The 21,788-nt window shown below is 36.4% G+C and overlaps 1 protein-coding gene across 1 annotated transcript; it reads right to left on the bottom strand.

Annotated features, from left to right (window-relative positions):
* Window positions 1–137: 137 nt before the first annotated feature.
* LOC110691953 (auxin response factor 6-like) lies at window positions 138–9,876 on the bottom strand. Its single transcript, XM_021868935.1, has 14 exons — window positions 9,209–9,876; window positions 8,109–8,221; window positions 7,445–7,543; window positions 7,310–7,366; window positions 7,064–7,222; window positions 6,885–6,969; window positions 6,321–6,411; window positions 5,823–5,987; window positions 5,614–5,736; window positions 4,037–4,112; window positions 3,593–3,740; window positions 2,230–3,458; window positions 1,292–1,482; window positions 138–744 (listed from the first exon to the last, which is right to left on the bottom strand). Exons 1-14 carry the CDS (start codon window positions 9,249–9,251, stop codon window positions 540–542), a joined length of 2,784 nt encoding a protein of 927 aa, XP_021724627.1. The 5' UTR covers window positions 9,252–9,876; the 3' UTR covers window positions 138–539.
* Between the last annotated feature and the right edge of the window lie 11,912 nt (window positions 9,877–21,788).

Genomic DNA, 21,788 nt, shown 5'->3' with positions numbered 1-21,788 from the left:
CCCCGCCAACGCATCAACATCCCCACCCCCGAAAAAAAAAAGAAAAGAAAATGAGAGAGATATACTAACATCTTAACTTCTCAAGTCTACCTGTATGTGAACTCTGCTGCATATTAATGAATATAATATAGGGGAGCTTTTAATGGAGCAGGTGATTCTCTGACAATAAGCACCTGCAAATATTAATTAAGCTTCTGACAACAAACATACTAGCTACAACAATAATACAATGATGGAAGTGTTGAAGTTACATCTGCAATACTGCCCTGCAGAGAGGAAGTCGCGTGACTCGCCCAACAGTAGTTCAGGGACATCACACAGGATAATTTACAATGTTCTGCCAGTCGCGTTATGCGCTATTACCTTAAAATTAGCTGATAAACACAGTTCGATTCCACAAAAGCCCAGTTGGATAATGAAATAGGGAGTTCCGGGCTAAGGGCGAAGATACACATTTTAGGCATCTGCTTGTAAGCCACCTTATCCGAGCTCGATGGTTTTCATGTAGGTAGTACATCCTCAGCAATTGGCACCAGTCATCAGTAATCAAGAGAGGTTACAGATGCCATCCCATTGCTATTGTGTCTCAAGTCCTGTTGAAGTGTGTAGTCATCACAGCTGTTGAAGCTGTTTTGGTGCTTGGGCCTTGATATCGAATTTGGAAATTCAAGGCCATCTTTGCCCATCTGCTGCACTTCTTGAGGGGATAGGATCTTGATGTACCCCACATTGTTTACGAACTCCCTGAAAAAGGAATTGCATTGTTTGGTTAAACAGATGAATCAAGTAAACATAAAATCATGAAATACACCATACATAGATAAGAATATAACCACTAAGGCACTATCCTCTTGTGTTTTCTTTCATGCAATTACTGATTATTAATGATTAAAATTGGGTTTTGATAATCAAAACTAAGTTTTGCTGATTATATGATTTGTACTGAATATTTTTTATTTGAAGTTGAAGAGAAAATCAGCTATTGTATGAGCTAGCATATCCTCACAACACCAAAATTTAAAAGCATATTATATCCTAAAAAAAGTTAATATCCACACGAGGATGTAAGCCAGGTTGCAAGTTCATTTGCATTTGCATTTCCAAACACAAAAAGAAAAGAAAAAAGAAACGATTTAAGCCTTCCCTTTCTTGCCTCGCCCATGTGGTTCAGGGAGATTATTTCTGTTGATTATGTTCGAAAAAACAACAATTGAAAGAGGATTTTACCAGGGAACAATGGGCCAAAAATATTCAGCCAGTGGGAATTGCTCAAAAAAGATTAAGAACTTACGGCCAGGGGTCATCGCCAAGCAGGAGAACGTCATTCTCACGGTCAACAAATACAAGCTGCCAGCCTGATCTCAGGGGATCCTCCAGTTGGCCTTCTAAGCCAAACAAATGAGCAAGTTCACTGCGCAGTTCATGATAACTGCTAAATTTAGATATATCCAGTGATCGCCCAAGGGACCCCAATTTCTGAACCTGTCACACAAGAACTTTATAAGTCCCAATAAACGAACAAGATTATAGTTGCTTGCAAGAAACTAAAGTATGAGAGAAAGTTGTAATGAGAAGTGGTAATGAGGCTAGTGACTATCTAAAAAGCAACACAGCTAGAAGAAAGTTAAGAATTTTTTCCATTTATCCAGACATAGGTCTCACACCATGGCCAAGCAAGCTAATCTCCATAAATATCCTCTTAACTCTTCCAAAACTATCAAAATACATGCAAGTAAATCCCAAAAGATGCTAGACATGCCCACTGTACCTCAAGTGTAAAAAGCCTCAACCAATTCATTTTCAAGTGTATTTTTTTATATGCATCTTAAAACTGGCTCGTTAATTGAATCTTATTCTAAACCAACAACTTCTGGACAGAGCCCCAAATTCATTTCCGAAACAGCCAAAAATATATTCTCAAGGTTCTCATTTAGTTGATAGATAAGATGCATTAAGGTTATAGAGGAGCAGAATTGTAGGAGATGCAATGTGAATCTCCTATAATTCCCTTCTTTCCTCTTCCTCTTTTCTTTCTTTTGACTTCACGTATGCTCTCTTCAAAATCTTATTTACAGAAATCATAACAGTCATTAGCTCATCATTTATAGCATCTCCTATAGGCTATATTCTAGCATGTATAAGTGTAAAAGAACAGCTTTAAGTTCAGAGGCTACAGTACAAAAGGTCATTAGTTACACGATTAAAAAATTCCAAGACTAAAAGACTCACCTTTACAAAGGTTCCACTAGGTGGGTTCGCTTGATCATCATTTTCCGATGACTGCAAGAACCCTGATTCATCAACACAACTAGCAGTCATCATATCAGAAGCAGGTGAAAAATCAGTCCCGGCAGCACTTGGAAAACTGGAACAAGCAAACGGCATGGACAATGAGTCATTCTCATTGTTACTACTTCTGAGGTTCGCCAGCTCATTCTGCTGAGCATTCACCCCAAATAATATATTGTTCTGTGTATCACCAATCCCTTGGTATATAGAAAATTCCCTACCGGGCAAAGGTGGTAACAAAGAAGAGAGATCAGAGATCCTAGTTTGTGTCCCTCCTAGCTCTTCAACTTGAGGCAACGAGCACGGGGCAGTACTAGAAGAAAGCTGAGGAGGTTCAACTGCAACTCGCTTCGATAATAAGGGAGTAGAAGATACCAAAGGGTTAGAGACAGGTATATTAATTTGTCGGGATCTCCCATCGTGTGAGAATGAATTCAATAAACTATGCATCGGAGAAATGCCAGCTGCAGTAACAGAGTTCATGATCGAGTTCGAGAACATTTGCTGCGAGCATGCAGAAGAAATTGCTTCCAAGGATGTAGGCAGGGCCTGAGTTGATGACCCAAACGAAGGAGTCTTGCTGTTGCCAATAACCTTTGGAATTTGTTGTTGATCAGAAAACTGACTTCGTAGTTGCTCAAAGTGTGGAAGCTGCTGTTGTTGTTGTTGTTGCTGCTGCTGCTGCTGCTGCTGATGCTGTTGCTGCTGCTGATGCTGCTGCTGTTGCTGCTGCTGATGCTGCTGATGCTGATGGTTATCATATGCACGGGAATTTTGCAGTTGTTGCTGCAGGAGCTGACCTTGGACTTGATTGTGAGTCACATTTTGGTTTTCTTGAAAGTTCGGAACTAAGTTCTGCTGTGATTGAGCTTGCTGCAACAAATGATTTGTTAGGGACGACTGCTGGCAAGACACATTCTGATTTGGCTGGAACTGGAGAAGAGATTGGTTAGGACGCTTCTCCAAGCCCCGTGGATCTTGTAAAGCAGCAGATGCCATTGTTTGAAATATATCAGGTTGTAGGCCCAACATAGCAGGGTCCAGCCTTGGTTGCATCCAGGGTGTGAGCCCATAACCTTGGAAATTTAAGGATGACATGCAACGATCTCCAACCTCTCTCTGGAGCCACATAAGCGGAGAATTGAGGCCCATGTCACCATCCTTCAAAACTAACCATGAAATATACAGCGAAAAAGAAAGTTGAAAAGAGAAGGTGCACAGACAAGAGCAGAGAACAAGAGTTAGTTTCTGATACACAAATCAAACAGACAATTACAGCCAAGCTAAAAGCAGATGAACCAACCTGGAAAGGATGGCAGACCCGATGGCCATGGACGCTTCAGTCTTAGTGGGAATGGAGAGGGATACATAGGAAACGTAGTCAAAGGTTCAATCTCCCATAAAGAGACCCGGGGCTGCCTTTCTCCAGCAGTGGACTCATCCCAGCCAACCTGTATGTACAGAAGTTTTCAGTGAATAATGTTTTTAATGTTCTCACATCTCAGACCAGTTTCCTATAATATATTAGCCACAGACCAGGTCAGATCCAAATAGAAAAGCATACAAGTAATCAGTTAATGTGTATCAGTACCCACACCACAAAGTTTAACACTAATACCCCCAATGCTAAAGCAGAGAATTATTGATCTAGAATACACATACAGAGAAAAATTACTTGCAGAGGTAATAAAAATCGCTTAATACTTCGTATAATCTAAAAGGAAGGAAGTGAGAAGACTTGACGTACCTTCACTGAACGCCAATGGGAGTTTGGCCAACGAACAGGATCCAAATCACTAATCCCCGTAATTGTGCCCATATACCTACATTACAAAGATGTCAATGGAAAGTGATGTCAATCCAACAACCCATCTCACAATCTTATCTGGAAAAACAAATTGCAACACAAGAATCTGAATTTATCTAAATACAGGAAGAAGGCTTTGTGGAAAAGGGAAAAAAAAAATTACTTTTGGGTTTGCCACAAATTTTTAGGATTTAGCCGACCCCAAATCATTTTGGACTAAGGCTTTGTTGTTGTATCTTTATTTTGTGAATAGAAAATTCAATAAATGACAGCAGAGAGGAAAAGGGTTGATGCGACAGTGAGGAGGAAAAGTTAATGTGAAGCAAAAGTGTGAATTATTCTTGAAATAGCCCAAAATAGGAAAGAGGGAATAATTATGAGACAGAGGAAGCAACAGGTAGATCCCAGCCCTCCCTACGCGTCCCACCCAAACAGAAAATATGGAACTCATCAATGACTTTCTTTCCACCAGCCACTACGACTTTGCTAACAATCTTTAAAAAAAAAAAAAAAGTAGTTTGAAAGTTTTAACTGAAATACCAAACAACTCTACATATGAGCCTTCTACACATCAAGTACCATAAACCCTGAGGTCTCATGAGAAGTTCAGTTATAAAGTCACAACAATCAGTCTGCTTTAATAAAGATACATCCTATAATACTACTTTCTTTATTAACTTGTGTGAAAATTTTCACCTCTATCTGTACCTTCTCTATTATCCACTGAACTCATTTGTCATGAAATGGCAGCCTAACTATGGCTTTTGAATCAGCAGCCTTTAAGAAAAAACCTCTATACATTGTAGTCTTGCAGAAATACAGATGCATACATCTAAATCCTCTGCTCAATCCATATCCCCTAAATAACTTTCCACATATGGAAAATTTGTGACAGCTGCCAGAGTATATAGTATTCAGAGCAGTATAAGTGACTATACAATATTTAGTCTCCTTAACCCCCCAAAAAAGGGACCGCAATAACCAACGACAATGGGCAACTGGTAAGTACTCCCAAGTTTCAACAATGTCCATTAATCTTGAATCAATGTACAGTAGCAGAGAAAATTATAAAATTGCCCATAAGATCAAGTAGATGAGTTTATTGAAGATCACTTTGGAATGATTGTTCCTTCAAATTTCAAGAAACAGATTATGCTATTCTTTGTAATAAATCCCTTCAAGAGGATCTGATAATGACCATTAACTTTATAAATGAGACCAGAGATCATGTTGCATGAAGTGTTACTGTGTTAGCCCCAGATAAGTTCTTTATCTACCATATGTTGTACCTATATTTAAAAGCTTATTTTTTTTTTTTTTTTGGTCATCATTAGCATTCCATTCGATATTTAAACTGAAGTGCTTTATTGTCCAACTTGAATTGGGTTTTGGGATATTCTTTATGATGAAAATTTTAGTGTGTGAAACTTAGGATCTTTGACGAGGCAATTAACAAGGCAAATTATAGTGTGTGTGTTTGAATTTGCCAGAAATAATCATCCAGGCTATGCACATACCTGCGAACACTTGATTCTTCTGTTTCAAACAGCATCCGAAATCGCATGCCAACAGAGACACGGGTATGGTAGACAGCTTTGACATACTTTGCTAACGGAACCACAAATTCAGAAGGGCTAGCCCTGGAGAAATTACAAGAAAGAATTTATTTTACCAATCAAGAGCACCAACAATTCTATGAGATGTTTGTAAAAGTACAAACTTATACCTGGGATTAAAAAATACTGTGAAACGGCTGTTTGTAGAAGCTGCGTGAGCCGCTGCAGCAAGAAGACCTATATGCATGCTATCACTTGATAATACTGATGAAGGCATCACAGTTTGTGGACGATTAGCACGCCGAATGCCAAGGAGTAACTGATTCTTCTCATTCCTGATGGAGAATACCATATGATAATCAACAAATATGAATTATAGCTTGCATATGTGGCAATAGAAAGCTTCATTCGGAAGCAGTTCATGAATATATGTTTCTCAAAGAAAAATTCCAAGGCACCAGCTTTACTTGGACCAAAAAATGAGCTACGCAAAGTGTTTCTTGAACCTTAACATATTGTTTTCTTTTTGGTAACATTTTTATCAATTTTGATAAGTCTTTGGTTGATTGATTGATTGATTTTATCAATTTTGAATGCCAAAAGATAACTGAACAAAGTGCACATAAAAACTAGCAATGGGCCAATGGCAAATAAGAAGATGCACTTACCAAATGAAAATGACAGAATCCCCAGCAACTAGTCTTTTAGCGCTGACAAAGACACTCCACCCAGTGGTAAGAAGGTGCCTCTTAGGCTGCCCTGCATTGACAAGTCAACATTCAAAGATGAAATCAGGCCATGTTTTGATGTATTAGTGTTTTACCAGACATTGAAAGGAATTCACTTGCTTCAATAATCAAATTTTTTGCAAATCTGGTCCACAAGTACAATCCATTATTCATACTTGATGAGTTGATGCCAACCAAAATATACTGCAATTCTACAACACATGACAACTAGTGGTTTAACTAATGAAAACACATGTATGTTACTCCAACTTCAGTCTAATGTTGGACATGAATACTTGTAAGGGTCAGATTAGGCTATTTCATGAAATTTTTCATGATTTTGGGCCAATTGATGTGGTGAAATGAAGGGTCCAAATAACATAGACATTAGGATCCAACAATGCCATCTCCATAGGATCACTGAAAGAAAAAACCAATCTCTTTATACTAGACTACAACTATCTGCCACTGATAGCATCTGGAAGTCAAGGCATATATGCTTACCCCGAAAGATGTGTCTAAATTTCCATTCATTATCATGCAGATCCCTAGCAATCAATTCTTGAGCAGGAGGTAGCTGGGTGTAATCCTGTCAAATGTCAGATTGACGATTAAAATTGATGCGCAGAGTAAACAAGCAAAGAGGAGACTAAGAAGCCAGATAACTACAGAAAAGCACTTACAAGGGGAGGAAAGACTTTTTCAGCTGCCCTACGAGGAACAGAAAATCCTCCATGAGTACTAGTGTCACTTGCAGTCAATGTTTTACAGAAATAATTAGTTGGCTGTTTGCTGGGAGTGCCCAATTCTGCAGGTAGGAGACAGACATCTTTTTGCTCTTGCTACAAAAATAACAATTCTTTTACCAACTACCAGTGCAGAGAAACACAAAACAGAAATTTCCACATGTTACATAGAAAACAAAATACCAGAGTCAGGGGTTGCAAGGTCATCTGAGCATATACTTCATCTGTCTCCACATCTGCCTGTAATCATAAATATGAACCTTAGAAGCAGCTGGCACAAATAATTATACGTACAAGTACCTAATAAAAAGCACTTACATGCATGGTCACGTCATGAAGCTGACAAATAAGTTGGGCAGGCAAGCTAGGATAATTAGGAATATGAGCATCTACTTCTTTGTTAGTTGAAGCTGCAACCTGCAGATACTTCCAAATATTGTCAGACAAAATGAGCAGTCAGACCAAATCAGCAAAGCGTTTAATATTGCATTTTTTTGAGAAAGCTAACATATAATTTGTAGATTGTAATTCACCCAATAATATCATCCTCTTCCCCCACGCCTTAAAAAAATTGATAATAAAAGATAAGGAATATTCACTAACAGCATGTAGGATGATATAATTACTACGATGTACAGCAGAAGCAAAACCTAAACATTTAACTTTCAGCATCCATTAGCAACAAAGTAGAGGACTACTGAAAAATTCAAATCCAGGAACCAGACCGTGTGCCCTTGAAGTAGTAGCAGATAATAAGACATTCAACATAACCTTAATGCAACAATTTTGTAGCTTTATTGTTTCAGAAGGTTAAATGGAGGGCCTTTTTTAGTTATTATCCACATCTCCAAGTAGGGGATATTGGAAGAAGGAAGGAGAGTACAGATGTATAGAAATAAGACCATGGAAAAAGAACCCATAATGGTTTTTCAGATCTTATGCCAAGATGAATAATAATGTCAAACATCTTACAACGACTAACCTGCTCACTATGACCCTGAGGAAAATATACAACACGGCTTCCCACAGGGGGCAAGGAGACTAATGGACCAGCGCATGCATGCCACAGTTCTGAATTCAAAACTTTCTTCTCGCCTGAAAATAAAATTTTGGCCAAAGGTCAGATGTAATGAAAGATGCATTGCTTCATAACTAGCAGAGACAGCAAAAAGCCAGGTACATAGTTACATCAGCCACAATTGATGATTCTACTCCCACAATTGATGATTCTACTACATAACCTAGAAGAGTACATGATATAGGAAGAAACAACTTTTTGACATCTACCAAAAGAAGTAGCATAAGTCTTGGGCACATAGCGAGTGCATTGTAAAGGTTATTTAGCATACTGTGGCCATGATGACAGCCAGTCAGCCAGGAACCATCAACAAAAGTGGTTCAGCAACTGCTATCATTTGCATTCTGCCTATTTTCAACTTCTTATCACTATAACGCAAAGGAGACCTAAACCAAACCCTTAATATAATGGGGAAAGGAAGCTGAAAGAATGAACACATGCTGTCCAAAGGCTTTGAATCCTCTTAAGGTCAAAATGCTGGTTTCTTTACGAAGTATCTACTTGTTCATCAGAATTGGCAACAAAATCTAATCACTTATCAAGCTAAGAGATGATGAATATAACTTGAAATTAAGGCAACAAAATCTAATCATTTATCAACTGCAATGAGTCTCACGTAAAGAGTGACTATGCTAAACATAAAAACCTCATAGATTAGCAACTATAAGACATACAAGCCCCTTAATTTGCCAGCAATCATCCCCTAGCACGAATTTTGCTCCCCAATTACAATTCAAAAAATACATAAAACTAGTACAATCAGCCTGACAGCAAGTGAAAACACCTCAAACTAAACTAATCCAGCAACACAAACCCGACAAAACGCAAACAACCAACCGAGCAACACTACACATTTAAGGCTTAGTTGAAGTAACTGTCAATAGTAAGTAGCAAATACTCTACTCGATTAACTTTCATCACTTGGTAATAATCTATGCAAATTGCAAAGCATGAAAACTTCAAAAAATCTACAAAAATTAAAGGAAAACTAGAAATCAGCTTACCTTCCTCGGGTTGATGAGGGAAAGCTGAAGGTGACAACCTCATTTTGCAAAATCAATCAAAAAAACCCAAAAAAATAGGGGAAAATTTTTTTAAAAAAAAAAAATTGAAGAAAAAAAAACTAAATTCTTCCCTCCACCACCCCCACCCCCCCTCCAAAAACCCACCTAAGATTTCCCAAAAAAGGGCAATAAAATGATTTCAACCAAACCCAGTTCCACTGCAAAAATCCACCCTTCTCTGCTTCATGCGCCCCAGATCTTTCACTCCGACCCACCAAAATCAAAAACCCAGAAAAATGAAGCTTCTTCAGCTACTCAAAAACCTCTAAAAATGGTGAAAACTTCACTCCAACAAAAAACCCATTTTTCAGCAAAGCTCAGCTAACTAGGGTTTGAACTCGATTATCCCCAAAAAGCTTCTAGTTAGATCTTTAAGTTGGAGGATGAGAGAGAAAATGGTAGAACAAACTCCCAACTTGGTGATTGATTGATTGAAGCTGGTATGAAAGTTTAAGCAAGAGTACAATCTTTGGTAGATCTTTTGGGAAGTTTTTCGGACAGCCAAACCCAGTAAAAGAGCAAGTAAGAAGAGAAAAGGAAAAGGGTAATGAAGGAAGGGAAGAAGAGGAAAGTGTGCTACTCTAGAGCTTACTTTGGGTTAGCCCATTATTATTGTTATCATTGTACTCTTTTTCTATAGTCCTCTTGCCAATTGCCCACACCCATCCCAAGGTTACATGAATAGTTTGAGTTACCAAATGTGTATTCGTCACAACTTGCTTCATGTCATGGATCAATGCATGTCCTAATACCGCGTTCTGGCGTCATTTAGGTGTATCATGGGTAGGGTAGTCGTCCATTCTAAACTTATAAGGTTCCTAAAAAAAGTAAACCCTTTTATTACAAGTAATGGAATGTCGTCAGCTTCATTAAAAAAACGAGTAGTTTCGCTTGTTCCAATCCAAATTCATCATGGGTGATAGCAAATTATGAAAATAAATATAGTTAATGTTTTGAATATAACTAGCCTTTTGGCCCATACAATGCACGGGTTATTTACAGAAAATTGCATTGAGAGATGAGCGAGGAAATATCAATAAGTCATTATAAATTTATAGGTATAATGTGTAATCGAATATATGATTAAAGAAATTAAATTGTTGGTATTTTAATTGAATTTAAGGCTTAAATAAAGGAGGTGGAGGGGCTAAAATTAAAGAGAGAAAAGGAAAAGGTTGGATTGAAGAGAGGAGATGAAGATGAAGTGTGCATAGAAGATGAAGTATAAGTTTAATGAAAGAAAAAACTTCAAATATTAATAATATAAGAAGACATGTGGCACTTGGGTTAAAGAATAAGATAGAGAAGTGTAATGGGATGGGAACATGTGTTTTTTTTTTTTTTTTGTTAGAGGTATTTTCATTTGTTCTTTCGTTCTTTATTTTATTAATTATGAATTCTAGTTTATTTATCTCTTTTGTTTTGTTTATTTCAATTATGAGTGAGTAGTCATTTTCTAGGGCTGAGTGAGGGAAGCCATGTTTATACCTTGATTGTTTGTGCTTATTTATTTATGAATTCATGAATTAGGGTTTGAATGATTCCAATTGATTTGTGCTTTATTGTTTGATTCATGTTATTGGCCAATATCATGAGTTGATTATTTATCTAATAAAATTAGAATTGAAAGATCATAGAGGCTTAATTACAATTGGCGAATTTGATTATGTTAGTGACCGAACTACATATGTTAATTCGTAAGCGTTAATTCCCGACCGTAGGATTTACAAGTGCTTTAATTATTCGATCTAGTTTATTTATAATGAATTGTTTGCATTTCTTGGATTGGTATAAGCATGGTGGACCGAACATATGTCCTAAAACTTTATTTATTTGAGAACAACCTTATTTTCAATATTGTCTTAGTTTAGTTAATTAATTAATTTCTAAATCATTCTTCATTTATTGAGATAGTTTATAATAATTGGGCAAAAACTAATAAAACATGTCTCCCCGTGGGATTCGACCTATATTTGCTAAGTCTTTGCTAACAACAGACACCATGCACTTGCGGTATAACTTTTTATTCATCAATAATAGGTTACTATGGTCAGGTATTATGTTTCCTTAGTTTGATAATAGGTTAGTGGTCAGGTATTATGTTTCCTTAGTTTGATAATAGGTTAGTATGGTCAGGTATTAGGTTTCCTTAGTTTGATAATAGGTTAGTATGGTCAGGTATTAGGTTTCTTTTGTTTGATAATAGATTAGTATGGTAAGATATTATGTTTCTTTTGTTTGATAATATGTTAGTATGGTCAGGTATTAGGTTTCTTTTGTTTGATAATAGGTTAGTATGGTTAGGTATTAGGTTTCTTTTGTTTGATAAACTGGACCTCACGTTAGTCCGCACTCACACAAAACGCTTTCCAAAATTATTTGTAAAATATTATATATTGCTATATAAACGAAAGCTCAATGCAATTATGACCTTAAAATGATTATAAATAATCTTGAATTTCTTTTATATTATTCTTAAATTTCTTTCTTATCATTTCTTTTTATTCGTGGTTTTCTTTCAAGAAATATTCAATGAATAATTAAAGTAGAGAAGCTTTTAAAAAAAAAAGATTAAAGTAGTGAAAAGTAAAGAAAACCAATAGATTGAATTTACAAAATTAAATTATTCAAAAAAAGTTACAAAATTAAATTATTAAAAAAATAAAGTTACAAAACTAAAAATTATATATGCATTTATTCTGGATAGAAAAAACAGTTAAAAGGAGGGGGTGAACATAACAAGGTACCTTGTTAAAATTCTTGGAACCGGAACCTGTTGCAACAGGTTCCTCAAAATGGGAATTGGAACCGAAACCTGTTCAACAAGTTCCCGGAAAATGGGAACCGAAATCTGAACCCGCAGGTTCCAGTTCCGATTCAGGATACCCTGTTTTTAATGTACTTAGTACTTTTTTGTAAAATTAATGTAAAAAAATCTGGTTAGTCACAAATCTACAACTCTTATAACTAGCAAAATACAACAAACTAACATTCGTTATTTAGAAAATTTAATAAATATATATTTATAAATTGTTATTTTTATAAGATAATTTTGATCAACTGATGTATGATTTGGACTTAAGTTTAATATTTTATTAGGTTACATGATACCATATAGGTTTCGGTTCCAAAAAATTGAGAACCTGAACCTGTTGCAACGGGCTCCCATTTCTATTAGCCGGAACTGGAACCTCTTGTACAGGTTTCGAATCCGGAACCCTCGATTCCTAACAGTTTCAGTTCCAATTCAGGATATCCTGATTTTTTGCTCACCCCTAGTTAAATGTCGTCACTCACCAACTTTTAAACTAATATGTTGGAGCTTATTAACTTATATACTTATTTGTCGCCAGTTGCTAACTTTTATACCAATATGTCGCTAACGATAACTTTTATACCAATATGTCACAATAGTGCAAACTTTTATAACAATGTGGTGAATTGGTCCTACTTAAATTAAATTAAATTTTGTAAAATTATTTTCTTAAATATTTCCTTCCCACAAATTTTCATATGTGACTGATCACATCGTGTGGTCGGGATTACTTTGTCAGTGTATTATTGATCTAAATTGATAGTATTATTTTTAGTGCAGTAATTTGTGTTGCTTGAGGTTACTTATGATATACGAAGTATAAGTTTACATGAGAAATTGAGTTTGCAGTTGGCTATGGATCAGCTAAAGTAGATGTCAAAATGATCTAAAATGCTTGATTAAGTGTTTTTTAGAATTTAAGTTAATAAGTATTGCTAGGAAGAGGCAAGTTGTTCTTTATCAAACCTCTTTCCTCAAGATATCAATAACATAATACTAAAACAGACACCAGGAAGGACACATGTCACTTTTTAGTGTTGTTTTTTCCCTCCAAAACTCCCCCTCCCTTTTAGCAAAAATCTTTTAATTTTTGGAAAATTTGTATAATACAACTATAATAATATTCCAAATCGTATATATTATCTTTACATAAAATATAATTCTTTTTATTTCGTGTTCTTAATTCTTCCATACACATTTACCTAAAATATTATTCTAACTCTTTTTAATTATAGAAAAAGTGAGTCACTGGTTTAAGTACTATATACAAGATAGTATCATTATCGCCGGGACATCTTTTAACCGGTATTATTGAATTTTTGCCCTAAAAGTAATAATAAAATTGATTCATATAATTGATATTAAAGAAATTACTTTAAAATATCGCTTTAATTTTTTTTTTTTTTCAAATACCTCTAATATTTTTTTTCTTAAACTAATGGAGTATTACATATGACTATGTAATAAATGTTGTGTTCAACAACTATGTCATATGTCTAATTCTAGGAAAATGTGAAATATCAATCAATTTTTTTGTTACTACGTAATTAAATAAATTTATATCTTAGTAAATACAAAAAAAAATATATTGTCTTTTGTTGAAACTTGTGATTGAGATGATAAATTTATTACATAGTAAAAAGACACATTGGACATATATAGTGACAAGTGACATCTTCTCGTATATCCTTTTTTTCGATAAATAACTATCATCTACAAATAAACTTTTAAGACAATAAACAAACAATGATTAAACTAAAATTATTGAATAACTTCAAACACATTTTTAAATATAATACTACAAAGAGTGACGATATCAATTCATAAATAGAAAATGTACTATCAATCTATCTATAATAATTATACTAAAAGGGAATCTAAGGGGACACTTGGCCATGTATTATTAAAAAACTTCCCGCCAAAATTACTTTCTAAAAAAAAAAATATTATATTAAAATAAGATTGCATTTAGATTATGACTTTTATCTTTATATAAAATATAAAGTAAACTTTCTAAAATATCAACTTGCACATTATAACTATTACATATTTAAATATTTTCTCTCATATTTTTATTGTTTTAATATGAAGTATATTTCATACGGTTTATCCATGCATTACACGGGGTTTGACCAAGTATATCACTATAGTTATGCCAAATTAAAAGCATAAACATAAAACTTATAAAAGCATTTCAATATTTATCAAGAGAAATGCGGAGTACAATATCATAGAAGTCGAAACAAATATTAGAGTACTAGTACATAAAACGATGGATAATAAAAGAGCTTTATTACTGCCTATCTAATTTAAATCTTAGAATATGCAGGGGTTGGAAGTCTTGGAACTAATTGGTTGATTGACTTGACGAAGACAATAAGGCAGCTTGGATAATCTTTTTTTCTGAGAAAGTAAAGATTTACGTCTTCAACCAAATCACCATAGTTTGGATAATCTAGAAAAGCTTTTCCTTGAGGAACCTGGAACGCACTGTCAGTGGACGAATCATCACTATTTTCAACACTGTTTCTACTGAAGAATCCTCTTGATGATGCTCATCATATTGTTGTTGTTGTTGTTGCTGTAACAAGGGAAATTCAATGGATGAATGATCCTGTAGCAATTCTCAAGGCTCAATTTCAACTACTGATACATGTAATCCCCCAGGTGCAGCTGATTTTGAACTGACAAATGATCCGGTGGTGGTATTAGGAAATTAGACTCTCTGTATAGCTAATAGTTTTGCATCCAGGAATTTGGAGTGGTTTCATTTCTTGCGTAGTCAAATCATACATAACCATTGCTTTCTTATCTTCATAACTGGGAGTCACAACAGCCTTGTGCTTCCAAAACACCAGGTTAAAACATCATTAAAGGATGGGAAATTGTGATAGATTGCTTGTTTAGGTCAACATCTGATTGCCAAATAAGACCAGACTCTATATGACAACAGTTAGATTAATAAGGGTTCAAATGGCTATGCAGGTTCTAGAAATCAAGATAGAAGATATACAAAGAACGAGCAAAAGGAAAAGGGGAGAAGAGACACGAAATGGTGACGCAGAAAACCCCAGGAATAAGGGTAAAAATTGCGGGTGGCAATGAGTCTACCAATCCACTAGGTTGTCAGGTTGAAACAAGTACAATTTAGGTTTACAATTGGATACTAACGATGCTATGGATTGCTAAAGAATACTTAATTGCTATGAGTAATAAGGCTGGAATATTTGTGATGATTTTATACAATGATTACTTTCCTATTAATAACACAAGAATTAACTTGAAAGGCTTCAACGGCTCCATTCCGGATTTCGTGGAATCCGAGGCTAGTGAGCTAAGGTTGTTCCTACTTCCTTGCCATTCTCCTTGAGTGTTTATCCGTTGTAGTTTGAATTAGTCTTCATCAACGGCAAGCTGAGGTTCATGGTTCCGATATTCTTGGCACCTCCTCTTGACTTGTTCAATTAAGATACCCTTGGAATATTCCTTGGAATAGTCTCCACAAATCTCCACATAAAGCCCGCAAACTTATATTGAAGTTACAATATTGCCCTTGACCTTAAAAAAAAAAAACACAACCTCAATAAAAATCAAAGTACGGGGATGTCGAGGCTCGTGGCGGCAAGGTGGTTGGCTCGTGGCGGCAAGGTGGTGGTGGCTCGTGGCGGCAAGGTGGTGGTGGCGCCAGGTCCGGCAGCCACGTCCACCGGCCTGGCGTCTGGGCAGGACGCCCAGCCACGGTGAGTGGCGTTTGGGACAGGCACCAGTCACGGTGGCTGGGCGTCCTGCCCAGACGCCAGGCCGGTGGACGTGGCTGCCGGACCTGGCGCCACCACCAGCCATCGGCCATCCTGGCCAGGCGCCCCACCACCTTGCCGTGGTTGTTTTGTTATTTTTTTTAATTTTTTTTTTGTTTTTTTGTATAATATTTTTTTTTTTTTTTGGAAATTGAGATTTTTTTTTCTATTTTTGTGTAATACCATGTTTTTTTTTGTTGGAAATTGATAATTTTTTGTTTTCTTTTTTTTTGTGTAATATTGTGTTTATTTTTTGGAAATTGAGAAAAAAAATTTCTTTTTTTTTTTATTTTGTTTTTTTTTTTTGTAACTGAGAAAATTTTTTATTTTGAATTTTAAGCAAGTTAAATGTTAAAAAAAAAATAAAAAAAATAAATAAAATTGGCCGGACCACCACCCTGGAACCGGCGCCTGGCCGGGACGCCGCCACCATGGCGGTGGCGCCTAGCCGGGACGCCAGTACCATGGTCATGGCGCCTGGCCTGGAAGCCTCAACCATGGTACAGGCGTCCTGGCTAGGCGCCACCGCCATGGTGGCGGCGTCCCGGCCAGGCGCCGGTGCCACGGTGGTGGCGGCTCCTCCGGACGCCAGCCATCTTTTCCGATGACATTCGCCGTTCCCCGGATCTCCGGCCTCCCTCCGCGTCCCCGTACGACTCCACATTTTTCGGTGAGTGAAATTTTCGTTTTCAGAGAAAATTGACAAAGGGGAAAAACTGTCAAATCATATTAATTTTGTGGGCTTTATGTAGTAATTTGTGGACGATGTTTAACAAATCCCTTTATTTGACCTCGCTTAGTACCTGGAACTGGGTAGCTGATCATATGATAACCTGTAACTTAACAACCTGCGAACAAGCGAACCTGTGATGAAAATTTAGGCATAACATTGTTGTCTGCTCCAATACCCTGTTGGACCATACTCCTTTGTACCATCGATCCCTCATCCAAATATAACACAATCGGGTACATATGATGATTCCAGCCTTGATCCAAAAACTCATGGCAACGTTTTGACTCGTAAGGCATAGGGGTCAGCACGCATACTTCATCCACCATGTCAAAAGATAACAGATTGTAGTTATAACATAAAAGTACATCAGTATATTCAGAACATATCCAATTGTGCATACGACCATTCAAGGACTAGGATGAATTATAATAATCAATATAACCACGTGTGGGAATATTTCAAACATCAACTTTAAGCCCCACTGTAATCATGCCTTTAGTATGGTGGCGTCCAAAGGGAAAGAAGCTAGAGATAAAAGAGTCGCCAACAAGTTTTAGGAACTTGTAAACCGTTACGGGTGTGAAGGTTACACCCTATTCACGATCACGGAGATCGCTAACTCCATAGTGGTCCAGAACCATGACTGGATATTCGAGGATGATGGTACGAATCCAACCTAAAAGAAATTGAACCCGCCCTAAATCAGCCTCTACTTAATTCTTATAATATTCATGTGCGCTTTCCGATCAACATACATACAACAAGTTAGCCCTAAACCTGTTTAATCTACGTTGGTTGATTATTAATGCACAAATAAATTTATTATTGGCGATCACTTGAAATAAAATCATATTAACCCTAAATAAAATTATTAATTATCTTATTAGGCGTGATTTCAAGTATAAATTCCCTTTAAACCTGCAGAAAGGGGTGTGATCAAGCAATAACAATAAATCAAGCAACATAATAATCAAATTGACACAACAATCATCATCATGCTAACATCCTCAAAACATAATTAGCAAGATCCTTGATAGGCCGTCGTCGAGCCTACCAAAGATAATAATTCCTATCTTGGTCTCACTAACAATAGTAAGGGTAAGAAAGGGTCGAACCCAAGAGAGGCGTTGAATCAACCATCGAGTACTATAGTTTAAATAAGCTAAATGAAGTCTAAATCGGGTTGGTTTTGAGTAACTTCTTCTAATTCAATTCAACTAAAGCTAAGAGGAGATTAACAATATTAAGAGGAATCTAGGGCTCGGGTTATACCACTCAATTTCATCACAAATCACAATTAGCATGCAACAATCAAGGTAAATTAATGGGATAAATTAGGGGAAGTCATCTAAGGCACCCAACTACTCTCTCAAGCTAGAAGGATTACTTGAATCATGAATACAACCTACTCTCGTGGTTACATAGCATAAAACAAGTGTTAAAGCATAATCACGATGACATAAACATTCCCTTGACCGGTAATTCCTATTCTCATGGCATTTCGAGTCAATCAAGCATAAGGGAGCTAACTCAAGTTCATCTCTCGATCCTTCGTTGAGGAAGCTTTAATAAATAGTTCTAGCAATGGCCATATACAAGAACTAAGCAATTAAACCACTTAAGCTCAACTAATTAACACCCAATAATTACCCAATTATTACATGCAACAAGTAATTAGTGACTACAGGGTTTTGCCCAAACCCTAGAAATTAGACTACTCACAATCCATGGAGATTAGAGCAATTAAAGATTTCAAGCAATTCATGAACAAGTTCAAACTAAGGATTAAGCTAATTAACAATCTAAACATGCAAGAACTAGCAAATAATTAACAACAAAGTAAAGAGAAGTAGAAAAGATGAGTAAGAAATGGTTACTATGAAGCTTCAAGGTGAGCAACAATGGTGGACTTTGTCTTCTACAATGATTGAATTTGAATAATTCCAAGCTAATAATTAAGAACTAACTAATGATTTGAGAATTTGATGTTCTAGAATTACAAAACTAAGAGAAAGCTCTAAAAACCTTGCTTCTTCATACAAATGAGCCAAGAGGGGGTATTTATAAGACCCCCAAATAAAAAGGACGAAGAAAACAAGAATCGGGCTTGACTGCAGGTCTGCACGGACGTGCCAGATTTGGCACGGACGTGCAGACCAAGCTGCACGGACGTGCTGCCTTATGCACGGCCGTGCAGGGCATGGCAGAAGCTACTGCTTAGGCTTGCAAATCTTGCACGGACGTGCCACTTAAGCACGGTCGTGCATGCCTTGGCAGAATGTAGTTAACTTTCTGGAACCTCCTGCACGGACGTGCAAGGTCTGACACGGCCATGCAGGGTCTTCTAAGCCCTTTTTTCCATCTTTTCTTCTATATTGCTCCTTTCCTTGGCTTCTTTCAACCATCTTCTTGCTTCTAACCTCGGCTTTGTATCCATGGGCTCCATTTGGTCATTTTTGAACCTAGAATCTCAACAAAAACACTAACAACCTGTGAAGCATAGGATACACAAAAATTGCATAATAATAGAGTAAAAGTGAACCAAAACATAAATTTTATCAAGTAAACTAGGTTCAAAAACACCCTAAAATCATATCAAAAAGCAAGTTATCAATCCCACGCATGATACTAAACGGATTAATAACAAATCCTAGCATGTCACTAACAAATAAAGATCAAAACTTTAACCCAAACATGATACTAGAAAGCATGAAAAGCATCCTAACATGATACTAAAAATTATAACAACATCCTAACATGATACTAGAAATCATAAGAATAATCCTAACATGATACTAGAAATCATAACAATAATCCTAACATGATACTAGGAACCAAAATAATATCCTAACCATGATTTCTATATCAAAGGAATAATTAAGTAATCGAATTACTTACTTTGATGCCTCGTATCTCTTTCTATCAAAACAGTACACACGTTAGTAATTTCAAGAAAGATTAAATCAAAACAAATAAATCAAATAATAATTGAAATATAGATTAGGGACCAAACCCTCAGAACTATCAAACTTTCACGTAAAGGTCGAAGGCAACTACGAGCTTGGCTAGGAGTATTCAAGACTCGTGAAGGAGGTATGATGTGTGATTGAAGAGAATATCAAGAAGGTGTAGGGATGCGTTTAGGCTAGGCTAAAAAAGAAAGACAGAGAGAATAAGCTTTTAGCTTAGAAAGAGGATTAGATGATGATTGTTGGTGATTGAGAACGGGGTGCAACGACCTCTATTTATAAGAAAAATGTGAGTTGAAGATCAGAAAAAGAGTCAGAATCCGACTCGGAGTAAAACAGGATCCATCGCGGCGCGATAGATTTATCGCGGCGTGATATTTCTATTGCTCAGCGATGCTTTTAGAAGATAGAATCCGTACGGAAGCCGACTTCCAATCAAATTGGGTTAATCGAATTTCCGTACGTATTCTAATTTTATCAAAATTAAAATCCTTGAAAAACAAGTGTTTTATCCGAAGTAAAATTCTTAAATCTTTATCTTTCAAAAACAGGATAAATTAGAACCTTCTAAAGGATTGCAGAAGCTAATAATAAATCCTAAGGGATTTAGAATCTAAAACAACCTTCTAGAGGATTCTAAAAGCTCATAATAAATCCTAATTGGTTTAGGAATGATGTTAAGGTTAATGGACTCTCCACATGGTCATTGGGTCGCAAGTAAGGCTCGGTTTGGGCTTGGTTTAGTATTTTGGCCATAACTTTTTCGTTATAACTCGGATTTGGGCTTATAATATATCGGGGGCTCTTTTCAACCCTATTCAACTGCACAATTATTGGACCAGAATTATGGACCAAAATAGACTGGTTTGGACGTTTTTATAAAGAGGACACGAATTGAATGATTTTAAGGGACACGAAATGAATGATTTTGGCTTTAAAGGCACAAAATAAATGATTTTGATTTAAAACATTTAAAGAAGGGTTAGAAATGGTCAAGGATAAAGGGAAATTCACAAGACTCTTCAACTCTTCACCTAACTCAATAATCAAAGACGTGAAAGGTACTCATCACTGGGTTTGGTTTTTTGGGGAGACATATTCAAGTGTCTACACCACGCCAAAAATCAAAACCGGCAACATGCCTCCAAGAATTAGCAGCATGGGAATACAATAACACCCTGCCAGAACTTCTGATATCAAATAAAACAGCTTTGTAATTGTTTGTTATGCTATGCATAAGAATACAATAACACCCTGCCAGAACTTCTGATATCAAATAAAACAGCTTTGTAATCGTTTGTTATGCTATCGAACCCAATACCGACGTGAAACGCTAAACATCGCCCGCAATTTACCATATAAAGCCCACAAATATGATATGGTTTGACCATTATGCCCATTTTCTAAAATTGAAATAATCTCGGTGTAAAAAATGTGGAGCCGTACTGGCTCGCCGGGGGAGACCGGAGGGCAGGCCGGAGATACGGGGGACGCCGGAGGTACGTCGTCGTCGACGGAAAACGAGGTAAGTCACCGTTAAAATTCACGGTTTACCATCGGAGTGGCTCCGGCGCCTAGGATGGACGCCCAAACCGTAGCCTGGACGTCCAAGCCAGACGCCAGAACCACCAGAGTGGCGTCCAGCCCAGACGCCCAGACCACCAGACTGGCGTCCTGGCCAGGCGCCACTCTACTGGCTGAGGCGGCCCTGCCAGGCGCCAGTCCAGTGGCTGTGGCAGCCCTGGCAGACGCCACCCTTATAAATTAATTTTTTTTTTCTTTTTTGATTTTGTTGTTGTTTTTTATTTAATTTTTTTTTTTAAAAAAAATCGAAAATGATTTTTTAAAAAAATTCGAAATGGGTTTTTTTTAAATTAAATTTGAAAATTCGAAATAGGTTTTTTTTAAATTAAATTTGAAAATTCGAAATGGTATATTTTTAAATTTAGTTTGAAAATTCGAATTGGGTTTTTATAAAAATTAAGTTTGATTATATATAATTATGCTATTTTTTGTGTTAATTCTGTGTAAATATAGAAATTAAATGTATTATCCGTTAAATGTATTTATTGTAATATATAATTGATGCAGGAATATGGTGGAGACGGAAATGATTACAGTGGGATATTTGGACATGATGGTCCATTCGAAGAAGCTCAACAGGCGATTGATTGGGCAAAACATGTTGCAATTGCAGCTGGATTTT

The sequence above is a fragment of the Chenopodium quinoa genome, unplaced genomic scaffold, assembly GCF_001683475.1.
Source record: "Chenopodium quinoa cultivar QQ74 unplaced genomic scaffold, ASM168347v1, whole genome shotgun sequence".
NCBI classification, from domain to species: Eukaryota; Viridiplantae; Streptophyta; class Magnoliopsida; order Caryophyllales; family Amaranthaceae; genus Chenopodium; species Chenopodium quinoa.
This window is presented reverse-complemented; position numbering and strand designations above follow the sequence as displayed.

Bases quoted from the DNA above. Each gene is read 5' to 3' on its own strand.
- LOC110691953 (XM_021868935.1), bottom strand. From the start codon at position 9,251: ATGAGGTTGTCACCTTCAGCTTTCCCTCATCAACCCGAGGAAG. The intron at 7,544-8,108 runs GTTAGTCGTTGT...AAGTATCTGCAG, and splicing joins CTCAGGGTCATAGTGAGCAG to GTTGCAGCTTCAACTAACAA. The intron at 5,988-6,320 runs GTAAGTGCATCT...ATTCTCCATCAG, and splicing joins GATTCTGTCATTTTCATTTG to GAATGAGAAGAATCAGTTAC.